The sequence below is a fragment of the Chlorocebus sabaeus genome, chromosome 17 (genome assembly GCF_047675955.1).
Source record: "Chlorocebus sabaeus isolate Y175 chromosome 17, mChlSab1.0.hap1, whole genome shotgun sequence".
In the NCBI taxonomy this organism is placed as follows: Eukaryota; Metazoa; Chordata; class Mammalia; order Primates; family Cercopithecidae; genus Chlorocebus; species Chlorocebus sabaeus.
In genome coordinates this window covers 11976641-12001381 of record NC_132920.1, presented here as the reverse complement: position 1 = coordinate 12001381, position 24741 = coordinate 11976641, and the positions used below count along the sequence as shown (strand labels likewise).

Genomic DNA, 24741 nt, shown 5'->3' with positions numbered 1-24741 from the left:
ATGTCCAATTTAGGGTGAGAAAACAGGTTCAGAGAGATTAAGGAACATTCTGTCAATCACAGACCTAATAAGTTGTAGAACCAGGATTCAATTCCAATTCCACAACCCGAAATTCCAAACCTCTTTGCTTTTTTCCCCACTAAACCACACTTTCAGTAATAGAAGTTTAAATATAAAAGTTATCATGGCCAGGAGCAGTGGCTCACGCCTGTAATCCCAGCACTTTGGGAGGCCAAAGCAGGCGGATCACAAGGTCAGGAGATCGAGACCATCCTGGCTAACATGGTGAAACCCCATCTCTACTTACAAACATACAAAAAATTAGCCAGGCATGGTGACGGGTCCCTGTAGTCCCAGCTACCAGGGAGGCTGAGGCAGGAGAAAGGCGTGAACCTGGGAGGCGGAGCTTGCAGTGAGCTGAGATCACACCAGTACACTCCAGCCTGGGTGACAGAGCAAGACTCCGTCTCAAAAAAAAAAAGTAATCAGTGAACGAACATTTACTTCAGTAGTATGGATTTTAAATATCCAGAATGCCGGCAACAGTATTTTAAAAACACAGTCATCACACTACTTGCATCTTTTAAATAGCATCTAGATTTTCTGCCACCTTGATGGGTCTCTACACGCACTCTTAAGCAAGAGGCCTGTTAAAACACACTATGCAACTTGATGTTATGAGGGCCCAGGACACTGCCTGATGCAGGAGAACAGCATGGTCCACATTCATGGTCCACAGGAGGACAGAATGGTACACATTCATAGGAAATGCAGCAAGGACAATGTGAGGAGTGACAAATCCTCTCCACAAAACACGACCATAAAGCTGCACAAAACTGTCAAGAACAACCACTCTCAGCGCTCTGGAAATCACCCAAAGCCATATACACGTGGAGGGGCATTTCTCTGTGGAAAGTGCTGAACTCCAGGTAAGACCAGCACAGTGGCATTTTTTGTCCAGGGCTGTTCCTGTCTCCCTATCCCAGCTCTGTCAGTGCCAGGGTTCAACCGAGAGGGGAAAGCTGTGAAAAGCTGCAACTTCACAGCTTTTGCCAGGCTGGGTTCACCAGATTTGGAGCACAGTTAAAGTGGCAATCCCAATAGCAAGAGAACTCAGAGAATCAATGGCTCTGTCCGCCCAAGGCTGAGGTCCTGTTCAGGGCAAGCAAGAGACTAGGAAACGAGTCAGGGACTTACTAGGGAGTTCTGGTAGGTGAGCCACCTACAGTGTGCTGAGTAAACTCTCCACACGTATCCCAGGTTAACCAGAGACTCTGCACATGTGTCACCGACACTAGGGCAGTCTCCTAATTACCTGCACACACCTGGGACACAGAGCCTGGGCCTACACACACAAAGAAGACATAAGGGGGTCCAGTTGAAAGTTAAAGCCAGGACAGATGTGAGAACTGCCTGTATGTGTGCTCCCCAGCCCACACACAGATCCACAGGCAAAGAGTCAAGGCTCAGACTGACTCACAATTAAGCTCTGATCTACCTTTGGCTTGAAAACAAAACTACACAGGGTAACCCCCTAGGAAACTAGGATTTAAAGTAAAACATAAGAAAACAAAAAAACAAACAAAAAAAAGCCAACCTGGGCAGAGCCATCAACAGTCAGACAACATGAGAGAAATAGCCTTCACATATTTAGTCCAGAAAAGTTACTAAACGAAAAAACAGTAATAACTCACAAGGGAGCAAGGATCAGAATCCAGAGTTGCTACAGTCTGTTATCTTAAATGTAAAACATTCAACAAAAAGTTGGAGACATGAAGAGAAATAAGAAAGTGTGACCCATACTCAGGGGAAAAATTGAGTCAATAGAAAGTATCTCTAATATCCCCAAATGCTGGGTTTAATAGGTTGAGATTTCATAGTAGCTATTATATGTTCAAAGAACTGAAGGGAAACATATTTAAATAACTAAAGTATGATTATAACAACAAACAGAATCTCAATAAAGTGAGAGAAATTATTTTAAAAAGAGACAGAGAAGCAAATAGAAATTCTAGAGTTGAAAAGTATAATAAGTGAAATGAAAAATTTACTAGAGGGACTCGACAGCAAATCTGAACCGATACAAGAAAGAATCCACGTATTTGAAGATAGCTCAATGAAAAGTATCCAATCTGAGGAATAGAGAGAAAAAAATTAAAGAAGTATTAACAGACCCTCAGAGACCTGTGGAACATCAAACATAAAACTAAATGTGTGATTAGAGAAAAGAAAGGTACAGAAAAAAAAAAAATGAAGAAATAATGGCCAAAAATTCCCCAAATTTGATGAAAACAAAAATACTAATCTACATATCCAAGAAGTTCAATAAAACTCCAAATAAGATAAGCACAAAGAAATCCACAACTAAGCACATCATATTCAAATTGGAGAAAGATGAGAAAAAAATGGAAAGAACCATGAAAGAAACAATTCATCTTGCAAAGAAAACAAACACAACACAATTAACAGCTGGCTTATCAGAAGTAACAGAGGCCAGAGGACAGTGGATGTTCAGAAAGAAAAACAACAAAACCTTATCAACCAAGAATTCTATATCCAGAAAATTATGCTTCAAAACTGAAGGAAAAATAAAGACATTCCATGAATATTAAAAAAGCAGCATTGCTGCTAGAAGACCTGACTTTCAAGAAATGCTATATGAAATCTTGCAGGTTGAATAAAAGTGGTACAAGATGATAACCTCAATCCATAGGAAGAAGTGGAGAGTGCTAGAAACAATAAATATGGAGGTATATGTAAAACCTATTAGTATTTTTCTCATTTCTTCTCTTAAGTTATTTTTTAAAAAGATTGTGTAAAGGAGTGATTTAACACTGTAAAACCAGCTTTATAATATAAAGGCATCAAGCATATATTACAATAGAAAAGGAGACACTGGAGAAAAGTTTCTATATTTTACCAGTTTTCAGTTAGTATTATTCTCAAGTAGGCAGTGATACATTAAGATGCATATTATAATCTCTAGGGCAACCACTAAGAAAATTAATCAAAAGTATAATAAAAGAGAAATCAAAATCATACACTAAAAAATTTAACACAAAAGAAGTCAATTGAGGAAGTACAGAGGAACAAAAGTATCAAGCAAACAGAAAAGGCAAAATCACAGATATAAATTCAATAATAATAATAATAAATTACATCAATGTGATGGAATAAACACCCACCCAAAAGGCAGACTGTTGAACTGGATGAAAAAGCAATTGCAGCAACATGCTGTCCACAAAAGATATACCTGCAACAGTGGCAGAGGTTCAAAGAAACAAAAAAGTCCAACATGAAAGAACAGGAAAACACATGCCATGCAAACAAAAACCCTAGTATCTATAGTAATATCAAGTAAAATAGATGTTAATGGCCAGCTTGACCTGAGACTTATAGAATACTCTATGTAACTGCAGATGTGTACAGGATTGTTTACAGCAACATTATTCACACAAGCCAAACACTGAATACAAATGTCCATCAACGCGTGAATGAATCAATACAATCAGTGCATTCATATAAGAGAATATTATGTAGCAATAAAAGGTAAGGAAGATCCTGATATATGCTACAACACAGATGAATCTCACACACATTATATAGTCAATGAAAAAACGCTACAAGTAAAAACCATATACTGTATGATTCTACTTATTAAGTGTCCAGAAAAGGCAAATGTGAAGAGCCAGAATACAGACAAGCAATTGCCTGTGGCTGACAGCGGGAGTAAGGATTGGTTGCAAATAAGCTCAAGGAAATTTTGGGGGTGACAGACGTGTTCTAAAACTGGACTGTGGTAAAGGTTTCCCAATTCTATAAATTTACTAAACACATTGAATCGTACACTTAAAATGGGTGAATTTTATTGCATGTACATTATATCTTAAAAAAGCTGTAAAACAAATACACTCTAAAGTAGTATGACTAAGGCAGTAAACTGGAGACTGAAAAAGATAATCTTTCCATGAAAGAGCATATCTATCAAATGCAACTTACTGCAAACCCTAGCTCTTCCAAGAAGATATTAACATGAATGTTGAATATATAACTCATCACACATATGGCACTAATTCCATCAAAACATGGTAGATTAACCTAAACTGTCAACATAGAGAAGGATAAATAAAGCATTTAACCCCTCGGCTATGCTGTCATATGTCTCCTTATATACGTTAACTGAGTATTTCCTTATATGCTCACTCATCAAATACTTGTACAGCTGTCTAGACTTCCATGTGAAGCCATTATGGCCTTTATGTCTTCAACTATAAATTTCCTGGAATACAGGGACAGAGGTGGTGAATTCCACAACATGTCCAACACCGCAGAGCCAGGCCACAGAAGTTCAGACGGGCTTATAAGTGACAGCCACCAAAGGGGCCCTCTGATTCTCCCATACTTCATGACCACTATGGGCTCTTCCTGTTGCTGAGAAAGGAAACATGTTAATGGTTACTGATTTCTCAAACTACTTTGAGCCATGTGCTAACACAAGCATGGACCAAAATAAAGAGGTTAATGATCCAATTCATCTGTGGAGAATTAACATTGCTTTCCAAAGTATTCCCCAAATAACTCAACAGTTATGATGAGCTCAACTGAGCCTATCCTTAAATTTAAACTTAAGCAAAATAAATTAAAACAAAACCATAACACAAAAATATCATTTACCTACTCTCATACCGGTACCCCAAAACCACCAGAAACAAAGAATGATTAGGATATTACAGAAAGTGTTGTAGGGACTACTGAGAATTCAAACGTATCGGATGTTTAAACATGTTTCCCACAACCGAAGTACAAATTATAATGCTTAATGTGCTAGTAGCAATGATCAATCACTCAGATGACCTGGTCCCATTCTCAAGACCTGGCACTCCACTCACAGGGGAAGACCTTCCTTGTAGGGCTCATTTGTCAGAAGGCGCTCCTCTCAAAGACAGTTCCATTTTGCTGAAGAACAGTCCTTCCCAAGACGTTTGATGTACGGCATTGGAAATGGATTGCCTGCAGTAGTTTTCTACCAAGTTGAGTAAAATACAAAGGTGACTAGATGGAGACAGTACAATTTAAAAAAGGAGAGTACTCTACCTGACTGAACAGTTGGCTCCCAAACAATCTAACCCTTTTGGGTTGAGACCCATGACCTTGGTATCAAAAAATCAAGAACTAAATATTTCTGGCAAGACTAACTCGACCTCTAAGGCTTTCCTTTCATTTTTAAAACCACAAGTAAATGGACTCCTTCCCAAACAAATGTGAATTCCCTTATGCTTGGCAGGCAGCGGACCCTCACGTACTAACTAAAGCAGTACACCTAGGTTCCCCTATAGTAATTCATTCCTACAGCAATCCTCTACAGAAAGATAAAGCATTCTCATTTATTCCCAACCAGAAAAGGGTTTATAAATAAATGTGTTAACTCTCCTCTATTTCCCAGACAGGATTCAGCAAACTTTTCTGTAAAGCATTAAATAGTAAATATTTTAGGCTTCGTGACCACAAGCAGCCACTTAACTCTGCCACTGTTGCATGAAAGCAGCCATAGTCAGTATGTAAATAAATGGACATAGCTATGTTTCAATAAAACTTTATTTACAAAAACAGGTGGAAGATTGGATTTAGTCAGGATTTACTGACCCCTAGAATAACAGCCATTTACAACTAAAAAGTAAATTGTAGACCAACATCACCCCTACCAACCCCTGCCCACCTTGTTCTCTAAGAAGAAACTAAAGATATTTGCTCAAAGCCATATTATTCTTTTGCTGGTTTATTCATATACACGATGATCTTCTGAAATAGGAAAAAACATTCTTTTAACCTGTTACCTGGTTTCCTGGTTGTCAACAAATCATACTGACCTTGGGTGAAGGTTGTTTTTTAACGTTAACATAAAAGATGCTGCCGAGCCACTGAACGATCTTCTTTAAATACTTATGACCTTATGACCCACCTGGCAGTATAAAAGACCTTGACCTGGTAATTTTATAAATACCATAAACAGAAACCAAACACATGAAATCTAATAAGTTTCCTTTCCTCTTTGCTTCCTTAGAGTTTCAGGTTCACTGGGAAATCCATTCTATCTAAGCAAACTAAACCAACAATCACTTCTGCATAATTTCTTCCCCGTTCATTCTTCTACCAAAGTCTAAAAACAACTTATTTTCTCTGCCAATATATCCTTCCTGTCTTTAAAAACCCATCTCAAAACTCCTCCTCATTCAGGTTTTCGTTGAGAAGAAAGTTGACTCCTCCGCGAGGTATTTCCTCATTGCTTTACTCCACTTCAATTATTTTTTGCTCCACTTTCCCTTGGGGAATTCCATACTGCATATACTAACCTGAAATTATATTTGTTCCTTTATGTTGCTCTTAGATCTTTTATTTTCCTGTGTTTGGAGAGTCAATGTATTAAAAACTCTTAAGAGAACAGGTATAAGATTTTTTGTCTAGGCATAGCCTACTAGCATTTTCACTGCTCCCAGAAGACAAATAGAATTCTCTAACTCTGATCCCTTAAAAATGGTTCCTTTTTTTTTTTTTTTTTTTTTTTTTGAGATGGGGTTTCACTCTTGTTGCCCAAGCTGGAGTGCAATGGTGTGGTCTCAGCTCACTGCAACCTCTGCCTCCCAGGCTCAAGTGATTCTCCTGCCTTAGCCTCCCAAGTAGCTGGGATGAGAGGCACCTGCCACCAAGCCCGGCTAATTTTTTTATTTTTAATAGGGACAGGGTTTCGCCATGTTGGCCAGGCTGGTCTTGAACTCCTGACCTCAGGTGATCCACCTGCTTCGGCCTCTCAAAGTGCTGGGATTACAGGCGTGAGCCACCAAGCCTGGCCAAAAGTGGTTATTTGCCCTTTACCTGCAGTGTGGAAGAAGAGTGCCCAAACATCTAAAATGGCATGCTTTCTCTATATCCTACTGTACCTACCACATGAAGACAAATTATAGAATGTTATCTTCTATATTTTGCTTAGAATTTTAATTTTTTCACGTTAGTTTCCCCAGAAATATTTTCTAAGCCTTCATGTCCAAAACTTCAACTGTTAGGCGGAGATTCCCACACTGCCATTCTCCATTTTAAGTAAAATGTTTTAAGTAAAACATTTCTACTTCCAACCATATAACTAAGCAAATCATGTAAGCAAACGTCTTGGATGAGACAACTATTCTTTCTCTCTTGAAGAGCCTGGAAATTCCCTAAACTGTATGTGATACCAAATGTAACTTGGAGTAATATATACATATACAACTTGAGATAGATTCTGAACAATTAAAGGCTTAAGAAAAAAAAAATCCTTCGAATTCTGACCTCCTGAATAACCTCAGCTCTGTGTGCTGTGCTTAGCAAGTTAACTGGGATGGAGAGCATTTCCAAACTCTTACTAATCAGGAAAGAACTTTCTACTATCAACATCAGCAAGTATAAGCATGATGGTTAGGAGCAAAAGCAATGCAGACTCCTAGCTATGTGACACTGGGCAAACAGCCATCTTTCTGTGCCTCATTCCCACATCTATAAAATGGGAATCATAAAAGTACCTGTCTCAGGTAGCTGTAGGAATCAAATGAGGAAACATGAAAAGCCCTCTGAACAGAGCCTAGCAGACACCTGTGGTAAGGTTTGCTCTTTTTATCATCATAAGACCCATATAAAACCACCTCCCTCTTGCTACTGGGCCTTCCCATCTGCACAATGAGGAGGCTGAACTCAATGACCTGCAAGGTCCATCCTTCCTGCTGTAAAATATGTGTAATTCTCTCAGAGAGGCGCACAAGAACCCAGCAACATAAGGAAGCGCCTTGGTTCATTCCTGGCATGGCTTAACCAACCACCTTCCAAGTCCTGGTGTATCAGCTCAGTTTATTTTTTTCTTTATCTTTAAACTATCAAATACCACCCTAATTGTATATTTAACCTATTTCCATCTGGACACTATAACTATTAAGCAGTTGTATGCTCACCCTATCTTTTTCTTCACCGGCAAATCTGAAAGAGTTTGAAGACAAACATACGTAAGCACACTTCAAAGTACAAAATAGTAAGTATGTTTGGTTAAATTCATACTCTAGTCACACAGGCACACAGAAATTCTGTGGACAGAAACACATAAGGACCATAAAAATCAAGCTTTGTATTATTAAATAGATGTAATTTTTTTTTTTTTTTTGAGATGGAGTCTCGCTCTGTCGCCCAGGTTAGAGTAAAGTGGCGCGTGGTCTCTGTTCACTGCAAGCTCCGCCTCCCGGGTTCACGCCATTCTCCTGCCTCAGCCTCCCGAGTAGCTGGGACTACAGGCGCCCGCCATCTCGCCCAGCTAATTTTTCGTATTTTTTTTTAGTAGAGACGGGGTTTCGCCGTGTTAGCCAGGATGGTCTCGATCTCCTGACCTCGTGATCCGCCCGCCTTGGCCTCCCAAAATGCTGGGATTACAGGCATGAGCCACCGCACCCGGCCAAGTAGGTGTAACTCTTAAACGGTATGGTTCCATTTCATACTTACGGACTGCTATCTAATTACATAGTAGTCAACCATTTTGTTATCACTTTCTATTTTTTCAATACTTTTGCATCACAGCACAGCCTTAGAATATTTTCTAGAACAAAATTCATCATAGAAAATTTCTAAAAACCTTCTGACAACTTCTCATTAAAACTGTAAAAAAAGAAAAACAAAACAAAATCAAAATCAGTGCAACTCTGTCCCAAATGTAAGCCTACAGCCTCATGATCAAAAAGCGCTTCTTTCTCAAAGAATGCCTTGAGCACTGAGAAGAAAGGTCTCTATTTGTTTATAAGTTTTTGTGCCACAGTGAACAATGGTTAACAGTATAACAGCATCACCTGTAATGAGCATAGTATTAATATGTAGAAAAGTACTGCGAAAATGTTTTTAAAGAGTTAAATATGCAAATGAAAAAGTAAAGCCCTTAATTTATTCATAAAATATTTTTCTGCATAATACAAGAATCAACTTTAGCCCAGACTTGCTCAAATTATCACCATTTTAAATGTGAAGCTTAAGAATGTTTTTCTACGATAGGAGATTTTACACAACTTATGTATTTTTCTATTCTATGGTAAGATAAGATTGTACCTCATCAGAACATATTTTGTACAAAGATGTTCTAAAATAAAATCATTACTCTGGTTAATCATATTATTACATTCTGTATTTGCTTTTAAAAAGAAACAAGCATTTGGCTAATGTTAATAAGCATTCAGAAAGCATCAAATAAGCTCTCCACATGAGCTGAAAAATAATTATCTGCAAAAAAAAAAAAGGGAGGCTTGCTATGTTAACTCCATTTTCACATTTTTATCCTGCTCAAACTAAACAACGTCAGCCATTTACATGATAGCTCCTAATACCTTTTCCACCCATATTAACAAAAACTATGTTTTAAATTATGACTTACTTCCTTTCTTGCTGCAGTATAGAGAATTTCTTTTGTTTTTGTTTTTGAAATAAGCCATGGGGTTGTTTCCACAACAAGATTTTTGATTTCTCAACTCTTAAGGCTGTCAGCATGGAACTGCTGACCTAACATTCAAATGTGAAAAACGACGCTTAAACAGCTGGAATTCCATCTGAAAATCATCAAAATTAAACCTACTCCACTTATAAGCTCAACAAGATAATCCCTACATAACAAGTAAACATAAGATTTTATTCATGGTAGTAGATTTTGTAAAACAACCACTGGAGTAGGCCCACAATTGACAGCAAATGAAAACATTCATCTTAATCAGATTAATTCTGAAATCCCGGCTGGGCTTCTCTTGTGTCACACAGAAGCGGAGTAGGGGACAGAGAGATGGCTGCCATGCCGGAACCTAAGGAGAGCACTTCACTTCAATCCCGCGTGATCTGTGATACCGACATTTTTTAAAAGAGTTCAACAGTAAAATAGAAGCCCTCAGAACCTGTTTCTTGAGAACTCTATGAAGACAAATATTCTGTTTAACCTCATCTAACACTGTCAAAAAACGAGGCAAGGCTTGAATGAGTTTAAGTGGAAAAATGGAGGGAGCAGCACATTGGGTAAGAATATTCCCAAATTATTTTCTGCACTGACCTCTCTCCCCCCGATCCCAACCTTTGAGTAGTCAGAACAAGAATGGGACATGTCAGGAATCAACACTGAGGACATGAGCAGCCTAAAATGCATTTACAGATTTTATGTAGATACTCCTGTTTCCTGTGTTTATAAAGCATATGTAACCCAGGAGTCTGACATAAACCAGTTTTTTATAGAAAGTAGTGGCTCTCTGGATTGAGTGTGTACCCTGTGTCAGGCACTGTGGCAAATGCTTACATTTGCTGTATCATCTCATCTTCACACATTATCTCCACTTTACACACAAGGAAACCAACCACATAGCAAGTCAGTGATGCATGAGGCCAAACTCTTTACCTTTATAGTAATTAAATGTACCAAAGGGATAAACTATAAAAATCTTGTACATGAAGTAAAATTTCATATAAAAGAAACGTTAACAATAACCACCTGGTTTATCTGTTCAGGCAATTAAAATTATCACAAGTTTTTAATCAGAAGCTACCAAATATTGGAAGAAGCATTTCCTACTCGAGGTTCAAAAATGTAAACAAATTCCCTGAGTATAAATCATCTCAACCTTCTAGTTTGCTAAAAAGTTAATACAACCAGGCCAGGCAAAGTGGCTCATGCCTATAAGCCTAGCACTTTGGGAGGCCAAGGCGGGCGGATCACTTGAGGTCAGGAGTTCAAGACCAGCCTGGCCAACATGGTGAAACCCTATCTCTACTAAAGATACAAAATTAGCCGGGCATGGTGGCACATGCCTGTAATCACAGCTATTCGGGAGGCTGAGGCAGGAGAATTGCTTGAACCTGGGAGGCGGAGGTTGCAGTGAGGCAAGATAGTGCCATTGCACTCCAGCCTGGACAACAAGAGCGAAACTCTGTCTCAAAAACAAAACGTTAACACGACCAAATATTCTTCTGTTGCACATGGATGACCAAAATGGTCTCTTCTGACATATTATGATCTTGCTAAGATATGAGACCTGGAAAAGAATGATTATGATGTAGTATCGTAAGTACAAGAAGGCACATGTGGACACAAGCAAAGGAGACCCAAGGCACGTCTGTGGAGGGGAGGAGGGTATCTGACAAGAGAACAGAAAATAAGGAAAAAAACTCAAAGAAGAGGTGAAATCTTTAGCAGAGACATCTCCCATACAGAGTAAGAAAACAGTAGAAATGGAAAAGGAGAAGAGGTACCTTCCAGAAAGATGACCAAGCACAGAAATACTGGATTTGCACACTGAGCTCCTGAAATGGCAAATGACTATGCACAAGATGCCATGGAGAACAAGAAGGCCAACGGTGGAAAGCGACCCCATGTGTCAATCAAGGCCATCATCTGATCACATTCCTCAGTGCTACTTCTCACATTTTAAGGAATCTGGGCCGGGTGTGGTGGCTCACTCTGTAATCCCAGCACTTTGAGGCGGGCGGATCACCTGAGGTTAGAAGTTTTGAGATCAGCCTGGCCAACATGGCGAAACTCTGTCTCTGCTAAAAATACAAAAAAATTAGCCGGGCGAGGTGGCGGGCACCTGCAGTCCCAGCTGCTCGGGAGGCTGAGGCAGGAGAATGACGTGAACTCGGGAGGTGGAGCTTGCAATGAGCCGAGATCGCACCACTGCACTCCAGCCTGGGTGACAGAGTGAGACTCCGTCTCAAAAAAAAAAAAAAAAAAAAAAAAAAAAATTCTAGTTCTCAGACCAGAAAAGAGTTCTCATGTTTTGCAGGGTGTTCAGAGCCAAATGAACTCAACCAATAAAAATGAAAAACAGCTACACCAATTTTCAAAACATGTTTTGCAAAAGGTTAATACTTAGTATTTTCCACACTGACTTCCAATCTTAAAGGAAATGAAGCTTTGAAACCCTAGGCCCAAACACAACTAAAATAAGTAACGCCTCTTTTCCTTTTTCTCAAAGCTTTGAAACATACTCACAATAATGGGTGGCAAAACACGAACAGAGCCCTTTATCACGATAGAAGTGGCATGGAACCCCCTGCAAGCCACCAACTCCTCCATTCCATGTTACCCAAGGGTCCAAGCAAAGACCTGAGAAGGTGGTGGAGACAACCCCTCCGCAGAGCAGCGATGAGTAAGGAATGATGGCTGGGCAACACAGCGCTGCCCTGCTGTCAACTCACCAAGACCATGCGGAGGAGCCACCTTGTGCAGTCCAGTGACCCTTCTCCACCGAACCTAGGACAACATGCTAAGCCTTTCTTCTGAACACCAAGTGCTTCTCTCATGCTCTTTCAAAATTCTTCAACCTCACAAGGGATAGGTCGGTGTAAAAACTGCATAGGCAGTTGGGAAACAGGCATGGAGAACTGATTCTATCTGGTTTAACGCTGGGCCAAGGGTGAAGAGACTGAATTCAACAAAACCACAGTCCTACACAGTATACAGATCACCCATCAAGTCAGACACTGTCTCATTTATGTCCCCAATTTGTTTCCTGCCCTTAACCTAACAATTCTTCTTATACTTTTTCTATGAAAGAACCTCTAGGAGCAAAAAAGTATACACTCTATCTCCTTATGAAAGCAGTCTGTGCAGGCCTAATTTTCAAATCCATGCAAACTTTCTATACTCTTCCATGATAGATCCTGGTATTGTACATTTTGACGCTTGTCTAATACTTTAATATGTGTATACATGTGCACACACAGACAAGTATATGTATTTTTCCCCCAAGTAAAATTCACATTCCTGAAAGATACATGTTACCCTGTGGCTTTGCACATCCCCAGGGATATATCTGTCCCAGCAGGAGAACCAAGAATAAATCAAAGAAAGATTACATTCTAAGAGGTGAAACTGCCATGGAAGCATAAGAAAAATATAATTTGAGAAAGTATAAGGTATCTCTTTTAATACTGACTTAATTACCAAGCACAAGACAAGTATTTCAGACTATTCCCCCCAGGAAGCCGAAAAAGAGGCGATGGGTTTCCTGAAAACTCCTGAGCTAACAGCAGAAACAAAAGGGACAAGCAGGGCTGTGACTGCTCTTCTGGTCTCCCAATTTCCTCTCCCCGCATTTCTTATCTCATCGCGTTAGAGATGTCTTCTAGCAAAGCAAAGCAGTGGATCACAGGTAGGGCACAACAAAGCTGATATTCCAAACTGTCACAATGAGATATTAAAGACACACTCAAAAATTAATCTCAGTAGCTGACAGTTACCTGCTTACTCTAACCCCCACATCACTCCCAGGGTCCTCGCAGACATTGTGAGAAGGAAAGTAGAAGTTTCTATGTGTCACCGCTTAGCACCATCCTCTCTGTCCCTTTGCTTACTCAGGGTTTCCCAGGGGCACCTAGAGTTTCACTCCCATTCCCCACTGCTGAGTGAGCTACACTGGCTCAGAAGCCGCCTCTTCCCTGAAGTCGTCCCCTTCCCCATCAGAAGTCCCACTGAAGTGGCTTGACTATGCTTACTAGGGCTAATCTATTTCGATCTTTTCTTTAGTGGCTGAGAGTTCTTAACTACCTTAGTCAAGCAACTTTCTAGACTCTCACAGAGAAGTTAGACAAATTTATTTCAAGTTCTCTTTGAAAACTCTAAAAAATCTTAATTTCAGGAAAGAAGCAAGTTTTCTTATGAAAACTTTTAACTCTACATATGAAATGTAGGCTCAAATCTGAGGGCCTTTCCTGATCTGATTCCTCCTGATTCTCCCACTCCAGTCTCCTGCCTCTCTGTTGCCCTCGTCTCTCCTGAATAGAACTTCTCATGCTGTAGAAATGGAGAACAATTTAAACTTGCTCAGAGTCCCCAAGTTACTTCACAAGCTCCTACCCCAGGATGAAATGCACTCACTTTGCCTTGTCAGCTTCGCAGATAATTTCCCAGCCTTAAGAACCAAATCCAGGTGTTAACTTTCCTTCCCTAAATCATCAGTCTGCTTGACTCCAAACTGCGCCCCCTACAATGGAGACAAAATAATGACTCCCTACCTCTGTGGAATCTTCATAGTGTTCATTTCTCACCACAGTACATAGTTATATGTTTCCCTATCACCTCTCCATACTCCTTTTGGGATCTGTGTTTTATCATCATTTTATTCCTATCACAGGAACATGAAGTACATGAAGGTGGTAACAAACATGTGCTGAGTTGAACGTTTATTTGATACAGAAAGGAAAAGAGCCTATGGCCTGCAAATCTGCGTTTCTCAGGATAGTCATTTTATCTAGAATGTTATAAATATATATTTTAAATATGAAAAATGTTTAATATTTATGACCTAATAAATAACACCTTCAGATCAGTCATGTACTCCTTCCTTCAACAAACATTTGGGCTGCCATTAGCTGCCAGAAACTGTGCTGGGCTAGGGCTGCTGCTTGCCTATATGCTGCACTTGTGCAAACTAGAATAGGGTGCCCTCCCCGGACAGATAAAGCAGGGCCCATGTTTCCCACCTCAGCTGGCACTCTTGGGTCTGGAGGCTTTTCCTACAGTAATAAATGAGAGTGAGTCTCTGGGGAGTTCAGATTCTAGTGAGGGAGACAGGCAAACACACATTCAATTTTCAACGTTTTCTATATGACTGTAAAAAATCTGATTTCCATAGACTACACTTAATGTTCTCATGTAAATCTCTACCTCATTGAACACTGGTTACTATAATCATCAATTTGAACTTGGGCTGAGGCACCCGCCTGAGGCAACAGAGATTTCTAGACAGGAAACAAGCACTATTTCCAGATTCACAGAGGCCATAAAATTGACTACATTTTCAAAGATCACCTTATAGTAACTAGTCAAATTGATTTTACCAAGAAACATTTCAAATTAATCTATTTGATTTTTAAGTCACTTTTCCCCCTTCATATGCTTCAGAATTTTTTTTTTCTGTAATGATAAATATTTCATAAAATACCATACTCAGCTTGGAATTATTTGCTTTAATAGTTCTTTTTTTAAACACTACTACCTGCTTATCTCCTGAAGTTTAATATAAAAGATAATTGCTATTCACCATTGATAAAACACATGAGAACAATACAAATCTTTTTAAACAATAAGCAAGAATACACTTACTTTTCTACTATTAAAAGTATTCGCGGTTGGGGGAAAACAGACACTTTTCTCTCTCTATGTGAAATGTGTTATATACACATTTCTGAGCCACTGCTTCTTTGTGGAAAATAACTTAATTTGCCTCTGGCTTCTGCAAGTAACGGTCTGAGTGAATGCCTGCAATTCTCTTCACTTCTTATCTTGTTAATCTAACTGATGGAGCAGTACAAAAATAAACCTCAAAAGAACTATGGAGGAGGAATGGAAAAAAAACATAAAATTCATAATGATCCAGTTGGAAAAGAATATTTAACCATTCATTTCAGATTCCTTGACCCAAATATGGTACCTATCAACAAACAGCAACTTTCAGCCTTTAATACCCCATCTAATGGTCTGGAAGAAAGGACTGTAATTTCATCAAATTCAATTAATTCATTCAACAGATACTTATTACGTATCTCCTGAGAGACAGGAATTGTGTAGGACTTCATGTGGAATTGTTCATGTGGAAATGAACAAGAGAAACAGAGCTCGCCACCAGACAGGGTCCACATCTAACAAACTGCCAATCCCGTCACCAAAGAGATACTCTACTAAAAGATTTACCGCAAGCCTCACTTGTACTTAATGCAAAGCCTTACCTCTTAGATTTCTGGGATGAATCTGTTTAGTTCGAGGCATCTTCTTTGAATCAGGGGCTTCTTTTTCTTCTTAAAAACTCTAGATAAAGCAAGTCACCAAAAGGCAGCTCCATAAACTCAACATACATCAATTAATCCATGTGCTAAAAAAAGAAAAAAAAGAAAAAACAAAGAAGTACATTTTACTACCTCAGAAGAGAAAGATACTTTAAAAGTTATTGCCTAGCAGGGCACAAACCTAAACTCAACAAAAAGTAACCAAGCTGGGCACCACTGCAAAAGATTACTCACTTTTAATTAAACAGAGGTCATTTTGTCAATATCTGGGACTTCTCATTAAGAAAACAGAAAAAAATCACCGTATCCTTATCCCACAAGAGTAAAAAAACTCACTTTGTGTTTTAAAACGATAATACCAGGAACAAGTAAAGTATCACATCAGGCTACAAAAGGATTATGTTATGCATATATAGTAAATCTGCCCACTCACAGGGGCAGGGACAATGTCTTGTTCATCTTGTTTTAGTTAACTCAGTTAATACAAGGGGTTCCTACTGTGGCTGCTCCAGTTATTCAAGATCTCTAGGTTCATAGTAGGACCACACTTTCTGCCTCACTGTGTTTCCCAGGAATGTGTGCGGAGTTGTAGCTAACGACCTGTGAGTGGATGAGACTTCACTTTCAGGCTGGAGCATTTAGTTATTATCACAGCATGATCCTCCAGAGTTCTTCTCTCGCTGCCATGGGATCAGGACTGCTCCAGACAGCAAATCTGACACCACCACAAAGTCGAGCTCCGGCTAACCCATGTGATTGCACAGCATATGCCAGAAACACTTTCTTGTTTGCTTAAGTGAGGTTTGAGAGTTATTTGTTACTGCAGCATAACCTAGCCTGTCCTGACTTACACATTTTAAAACACAGTGATCTGAAATACAATAGGCCAAGGCAAGAATGACCCAAAACAGGATCACCTATCTCCCCAAATCAGCCACCTCAGATTCTTCCACAAGATTCTCAAGGATCTTAAAGCTGAAATTTTAACTTACTGCAAGAAAACTGATAAGCAAAGCCTACTGTCACTGTTAAACATGAAACAATGTTTAGTCATTAAGCAAAGACACAAGAATAGAACAGTAGGGCTTAAAGCTTTTGTTATATGTGGTACTGTACAAGAGAACACTTATGAGCACCTACTATGTGCTTATGTACTTTCTACACATTCCCTAATTTAATCTGTTAACTAGGAACGTAGCTATCATTTACTCATTTTACAGATTAAAAAAAAAAAAATAGGAGGATAAGTAATTTGTCCAAGATCAGCAACTAAAGAATGTGGTACTACATGACTCAGTTATAACCAGTGCTTATTTCTTTTGTGGAGCTGATAACATCTACTTTCAGGATTTCTTTCAAGAGGCACAGCAAGTCATGACTACTTATCTTGGTGTCAAACCAGAGTGGGTTCAAAGCCAGGCTTTACCCCTTACTGTGTGGCCTTGTTCAGGTTACTTAACCTCTCTGAAGATCAGATTTCCCAACTGTAAAACTAGGAAATACTATCCACCTCAGAAGGTTGTTATAAGGACTAAACTAAACATTGTAGACGCTTTGCCTGTCACACAAAAACGCTGAACTATTAATTCTCCCTAAGAAAGCCTATATGGGAAGAAATGCATCTAACATCCCAGTATAAGGTTTTAGAAATTTATGGTTTCATTATAGCAAAGAAATAGAAGGTAAAGAACGTTACAATTAACTTCAGTATTTTATCCCTGATCTGGCTGTATGTCAGCTCAGCACAAAATTATTTGCAATTTTTAACTACATGGGAAAATAATACAAAAAATGATGGTCTATTTCATCTAGCATTGTGCTAAGTGATCTATAAAAGATATGGTTTCTCAACTCCTTGCACCAAAGAAACATCCACTATCTAATTCAGGAAGGTTCTGATTCAATAAAGAATTGATATACATCTGTACGAAATAAATTGTATGAATGCTTAATACGTTCCTTATTAAACTTAAAGCTTTTAAATGGTAACAATATTTGGAAGTTTTTAAAGCGTGAACTCTGACTGTAATCCAATCATGTGATCCCATGGGATCCGGAGCATAAATGTAAAATATGCACATTCCCTGTCCGTAAAGGCTTTCTGCTACCCCGTTCACCGCCTACCCACTGTCCCTAGCTGTCCATCCCCTGTTTAAATCCTTGTGGGGGTAAGTGGATATTTCTAAAGACAGCAGCATTGTAGCGACTAGGACGAGTGATAAACCGTTCCTTTAAGGGAAAGAAATAAATTCTACATGGAGCAAAAACATGACACGATCAAAAAGCGTAAAGACAGTTGCAAGGAGAAAAAACATGAATGAATGTGGAGGGCGGAGCCTGGGAAAACCCCTCTGCAACGCTGCACTGAACAAAGCGCTTCGCATGCCAGGAGGAGGGGGGAATGAAGTGCCAGCTCAGGAAGGAGCCTGGAGTGTATGCAGAGAGCTGAGGAGGAGGAGGACGAGATGAGGCGAGCGCGGCAGCCCTGAGACTCCTCCTCGCCGCCAGCGCCGCCGCCGCCCCCTCCCCTCTCCAGCCAGCAACTCCTTCCCGAGCCCGACCCCAAGGCGAGCCCGAGCCGACCCGCGCCCCAACCCACCGCCCCCTTCCCAACTGCTGCAGGCGCGCACTCCCAACCCGGAAAGAAACTACCCAGGTGGCCGGGAGTAAACAGGCACTTAGAGCAAAGAACGAAAGGGAAAGAAAGCCACAAAGCCGGGAGGTTGGGATGCCGAGGCCTGGTCTCCCTCACCCCCCACCCCTCTTGCAAAATGCGTCTGCGGCTGGAAGGCGGCTGGGGAGGCTGGGTCCCTCTGTACCTGCTTGGCTTGCGCGGGGCGAGGGCGCCCAGAAGTGCCAAGTGTCTCCCGCACGCAGCCATCCCCTCTGCAAGGTCGGCGGTTGCACACACACGCACACACACACACACACGCGCGCCCGCACGCCCCCCGCCCGCCGAGGGGATGTGCTCCTGCCCCCCTCCCCGCTCCGCCCCGCCGCCCTCCCCAGCTGCAGCGCCCCCGCCGCGGAGCCCGCGCCGAACCTGCTGCCAGGACGCCCGGCGGAGCCGCTGCCGCTGCAGCCGGCCCTGGAGCTGCGCTGCTGATGGCGGCGGCCGCGGCTCGGGATCTCTGCGACCCCCGCGCGGCGGCGGCGGCGGCGGCGGCGGCGCCTGGGATCCCTCCTTCACTTGACAACCCCAAACACAAACATAACCTCCTCCGGCGGCCGCCGCTCCCGGGTCCCCCGCTCCGTCCGCCACCCCGCCGCCGCCCAGCAGCCGCCACGCTGAAGGCCGGCGACTGGCGCTCACACCACCCAGCGCTGAAATATTAAACAGGGGAGCGGGCCGGGGGGCGGGGGGGGAGCGCGGGGCGCGCGGGCGGGGGCCGCAGCCGCCGGGCGGAGGAGGCGGCGAAGCTCGCCGGCGCCCCAAGCCACGGCATGATTGCGGCCGCCAAGGAGCCGGGCAGCCGGGCTGGGGGGCGCGCGCCGCGGCAGGGCGGGCAGGCAGACCCTGGGGCCGCGGGGCCCGGGGCCGGGAGGACGGGCGCGGGCTTTACCTCTCCCCCAGGGCAGAGTAGGGCACGTTTAGCGTCTTTGGGGCCGGCGGGAGGAACGCTGGCCCGGCGGCGCGGGGGAGGCAGGGCGAAGGTCGGAGGCTTTCCCGCGGGTGGGCGGGGCGGCAGGGGATCCCCGGGGGCGGGAGGAGGGGAGGCCGCGGGCGGCGACGCGCGGGCGGGGGAGGGGGCGTCCCCGTGGTGGCTGGGGTTGAGGCCGGGGCGAGGGGCGGGGGGACGTCCAGGCGCCGGGGCCCAGCTGGGCCGGCGCGGCCGCCAGCTCTGCCCGGAGGTAGGGGCAGGATGGGCGCCCGGCCCGGCACGAACCCGGAGCCAGTGCCCCGGGTCTCCCCGGCGGGGCGGGCCCCAGACCGTGCCGGCCCCGCCACCCACCCGCCGCTTCGCCCCTCCCCGCCCCGCCCGGCCGAGCCGCCGCAGGGACGGGAGGGGGGAGCGGGAGGAGGTGGCGGCGCGGCCCGGGGGGGAGGGGCGGGGTTAGGGACGCGGGGGGCGGGAGCCAGGGGTCGCGACGCCTGGGGAGCCAGCACCCGGCGGGGGCGGAGGGGCGGACCCGGCCAGTCACGCGGTCCCGGGAAGGCCTGGCCGGGTCGCTCAGTTGGGGGCGGTTGGTCCGGGAAGAGGGGCGGGGCGGGCGGGGCCGTAGTTTCTCTTTACCGTCTCTTTACTTTCTACAGCAGGATGTGGGCCGGCCGCTGACGTCATGGGGTCTCCCGGCCCCGCCCCTCGCCCGGGCCGAATGGGGGAGGGGGAGGCTCAGGGGCGGGGGGGGACCCCAAGGGGGTTTCCTCAGCAACGCGTAGAAGGAAGGGGAAAGTCATTGTGAAACTTGAAACTCATTAACTTTGAAAAACAACTTTTAAAAAAACGGAGGGGGGCGGGGTGTTGGTTTGGAGAGTGGAAGGGGACATATTATTAACCCTGAACTGAAACCACTTTTTGGTGGCGGATGTTCTATTAAAAGAGCGAGGAAAGCCAAGGTTATTCCAGAGGCCGCTCCAAAGCCCCGCTGGTGCTTCCCAGTGCCGAAGCTGCGAGCGCAATTAACCCCTGCCTGACAGCCTGACAGCCTGACGGCTTATAGGGCCGACCCGGGAGGGGACTTCGGGAACAGAAAAGGGGTTGCGGGCCTGGTCGTCGGACATGGGCTCCAGGGACGCAGGGGAGAGCGTGAAAGGGGAAGAGGGAGTAATTAGCATGAACCAGGGTGTGACCCCGGCTGCTAGAAAGCAGTAGAGGAAGCAAGGAGTGGAAATCCATGGCAAAGCAGTGAAGAGGGGCTGAACCGGGGTAACGAAGAAGGTTTTCAGGGTTGGACCTAAAGAATGTTCGCAGTTTGGGGCACAGAAATTCAACATGTCCACCTCAAGAAGCAGGCAAAAGTGGCTGGTTTAACGGGTCACCTCAAACTTGAGAGGAATAAGGTGAAACAAAACTGATGCAAAAAAAAAAAAAAAAAAAAAAAAAATCCCTGATGAAACTAAACTGTTTTCCCCTTTTAAGGAATAAAAATGCTAAACGACCATACACCCACTAAGACAGCTGGTCATCTGTGCAAACTTGAATTGTTTTGTTCCCGTGGGCTTCCATAACGACGTCTAGGTTTTTCCTGCTAGAGTTGACCCCTAAAATTCCCCTGAGGAAATCGTACCTCTGGCTCATTTGAGCTAAGAAAAGCTCAAACCACCAGAATGGGAATGATTAAAAATGGAATACTCAGTAATGGCGAGTGTGTAGCCAAAAATAATATCATGTAAAGGGAGAAATATGCCTACTACAAAGTAAATTTGGTTATAAAAGCAAAGATCATCCAACTGTGTATATGTACAATTATGTCTAGCATACTAATGCTAACCCTACAATGAAATAGTGCAATTTTGATTTTCACTGTGATATAACCATCTCTCTTTTGTGAAATGAAACGATATCCCATAGGTTGCAATCACCAAAAAAGTATATAATGTAACTTCCTAACTGGGTTATTTGAATCAAAAAATAAACATGCGTTTAACTGTGAACGTATAGCTATTAATCTGTCAGGAGTAAGGTAATTTGATAATGCATGGAGTTTGTATCACTTCGGAAGTGAAAAATGCTAACTGAATGAATAATGTTTAACCCAAGAATTGTTGAGCACAACATACTGTCAACACAATGTTTATGTAGGATTCAGCATTACTGCGAACTTTCCAACAAAACATACACGCAATTTTGAATTATAATAGGTAAATTTTGACATTTCAACTATTTCCTTGAGCAGCAAACAGATTAAACTTTTATTTGAAATATATACAATACAGAATAGTTTCCTAGTAAGTTTCTGAATTTTCTAAATGCAGTTGTTTTCCTAATTCTGCCTTCACTTCTTCCTAGATATCAGGATGCAGGGAAATCTGGCTATACTATAAAGTAGCTTCTTTAGGCTTGTTTTGTGGCAAATCCAATATATTTTCTCAAAATGTATCAAATAAACAGAGCGTGGGAAAAAAATGAAGCAGAGGGTGAATGTAGAGGATGAATGTGAATGGTAAACTGCAGTTTCAACTGTCAAAAATGCTGGGACAATGCGGGAGCGAGTGACCATTCTCTGCCCCCCAAAAAGAGGGGGCTCCAAGGGAACCATTTCTCTATGGCTCCATCCCCACCGGCCGCGTGAATGCTTCTGGAGCCCCCCTTCGGGAAAGTGGGGTTCGAGGGAGGACAGTGTCACTAAAAAGCTCAACACACGTTTTTCTTGGCGAACAGTCTGGAGAGGGCACAAAGTCCACCCCGGCCCCGCGTCCACTGGGCCCGCGCCACCCTGCCCGCCCCTGCCGCTGCGTCCCCGGCTCCGGTTCCCACGCGGCCGCCCGGCCCGGCCCGGCTCAGGCTCCCCCCTGGCGCGGCCCCGCGGCCCCGGCCCTCCGCCCAGCGCGCGGCCCGGCAGCGCCGCCGCCACCGCCACCGCCACGCGGAGATCCCGGAGGTTCCTCCCCGCCGGCCGCCAGGTCACGCCGCCCGTCCCTCCCCTCGGCCCTCCGCCCTCCGCCCTCCGCGCGTGCTGGGCTTTCCCGTCCACCGGCCGAATCCCCTCCTCCTCTGGACGACCCGGCGACAAAACCTTCCCCGCACGCCCTGCCAACTCTGCCCCACGCCCAGGCTCTTCCCAAGCCAGGCGTCAGACAAAAGAACCGAGAGAAAAACTTACCCGAACTGCAACGCAAAAGTCTGATCCAAAGCTTCCTGGGTTTAACTTTTAATTTTAAAAACAACAAAAGCAGAAACCAAAAGCCTCCTAGGTTGGAAGTGGGCGTGAGAGGAAATGCTAGAGGGAGGCGCTTCATTCCCCGGGCTGCCTGTGCCCCCCTTTCTGGCCCCTGCCCGGGGCTTTGATGTTATCTAGTGCACCGCCTCCATCGGTTTCTACCTTGGGCTCTGCGCCGCTGAGAAGATAGACAGATCTTCCGCACTTCATCTGCAGGTTCTGAGAGAGGCAAGCAGGTAGTCGCGGCAAAGGACCCACACTCCTTAGCCCCGCAATGAAAAAGGAACATTTGCACGGGCTTCCCGTTGCTACCTGGACTGAAATGAACAATACCCCTCTAGTGATCCTGGAGACTTGCACCATGCGGTCTTTCCTGTTAGACGCACAGAGGGAGGCCTCCTACATTAGATTCATTTTCCCTCCACCCGTAGCACAAACTTGTAAGATGGTGGTGGAGTATGTTTCCTGAGGCTTTGTTCGGGTTTTAGATCTCAGTTTGGAAGGTAAATATTATTTCCCTTCTGAGACAGTCCTGCAGCCTTGAAGAGACAAGAATAAACATCTAAAAGCAACAAATTCTATAACATGCTTCACATACACCATAAATTCCCTTATGGGTCAAAATATCCGCACACCTTTCCCGTCACATTATGGAAAGCTTGTAACTGTTGATTTTCTCTTGTTTGGACACTAGCGGACACTGGATATAGTTTTTCATTAGGTTAGCAGTCTCGGGACCATCACTAACAAAGCACTACAAAGGATTTTTTTTTTAACAGATTAGTAATAAAGAAGGATGGCAGTGTCTAGCAAGCAAGCTTACCTGTGCCTCCACTTTATACCAACAGAAGCTTGTGTTCAGGCCTTGCCCTCTGGGAGATTACAAATTAGTGGAGACAGGATAAACACATGGAAAAATACCTAGAGGGAAATAAAAGATATAAGAGGCTTATAAACAGAGCCAATTAAAGTTATACAGTTATTTACATGATCGCTGAGAGGCTTCTGCTTGAGTAGAGGACAGGGTGAGCAGAGTCCCTTCCTGAGGGTGAGTTCTCAGTGGGATATTGAAGGAGAGAAAGTTCACGATTTGGCAGTGGTGGAAGTACAGCATTCTAGAGGAGGGAAATAACTGGAAGGTGAGAGCAAGTGAACTTTGTGTGATGATTTTTCCACCGAGAGCAGAACATCTAAGCAAATGGGAAACAAGTAACACCTACACCAGGACACTTTTGAGAGTGAAAGGGAAGGTATTAATAATTATACTTAGGGCCGGGCGCGGAGGCTCACACCTGTAATCCCAGCACCTTGGGAGGCCGAGGCGGGCGGATCACAAGGTCAGGAGATCGAGACCATCCTGGATAACATGGTGAAATCCCATCTCTACTAAAAATACAAAAATTAGCCGGGCGTGGTGGCGGACGCCTGTAGTGCCAGCTACTCGGAGGCTGAGGCAGGAGAATGGCGTGAACCCGGGAGGCAGAGCTTGCAGTGAGCCGAGATCGCGCCACTGCATTGCAACCTAGGCGACAGAGCCAGACTCCGTCTCAAAAAATATATACATATATATATATACACACACACTCAGATGAGAGGTGTACACCTGGATTGCCTCAGGGCCAATGGGAAGGATGGCTTCTCTGGTAATGAACTAGGAAGATAGAATGGGCAGGCAACAGGCAACCAGAGAAGAGCTTTCTCAGTCATCATTTGGAAGGAATTAAGACATGATATTACAAACAGTTGGTAGCCGTTTGGAGACATCTGGCCTGAGAATGGTCTTTTTAAGGACAGTTATTGTTACTGATGGATTTAGGATCGATATGGAGGCTGGTTACAAAAACTGCAGTAACATTAGCAGTTGTAATAATGGTAGTGGTAGTAATCAACAGTTACCGAGAGCTTGCGACTTGCCATGTTTTCCTATATGAACTCATTGAATCCCTGCCATAAACCCACATTGTAGATGAAGCAACAGAGGCTTAGAAATGCTACATAGTCTTCCGGGAGCTACAGAGCTGGTAAATGATAGAGCTATGATGGGGATCAAGAAAATATTCAGATGCTCAAAGTTTAAAGATTATATTTTGTGAAAACCAGATTTCA

The 24741-nt window shown here is 43.6% G+C and overlaps 1 protein-coding gene across 4 annotated transcripts in view; it reads right to left on the bottom strand.

Annotated features, from left to right (window-relative positions):
* Positions 1-22822, bottom strand: part of HIVEP1 (HIVEP zinc finger 1) — a 155061-nt gene extending 132239 nt beyond the window's left edge. Inside the window, exons 1-2 of one of the 4 annotated variants that reach the window (XM_007973677.3) lie at positions 22579-22822; positions 15757-15899 (exon numbers count right to left, since the gene is read on the bottom strand). In XM_007973677.3, the coding sequence (XP_007971868.1) occupies positions 15757-15796 (40 nt within the window). In that variant the 5' untranslated portion in view covers positions 15797-15899; positions 22579-22822. Of the gene's footprint in view, positions 1-15756; positions 15900-18632; positions 18656-18856; positions 19135-19376; positions 19496-22578 lie in introns of those variants that run through there. The other 3 variants (XM_007973679.3, XM_007973678.3, XM_007973680.3) reach the window with 3 other exon arrangements.
* Positions 22823-24741: the final 1919 nt, after the last annotated feature.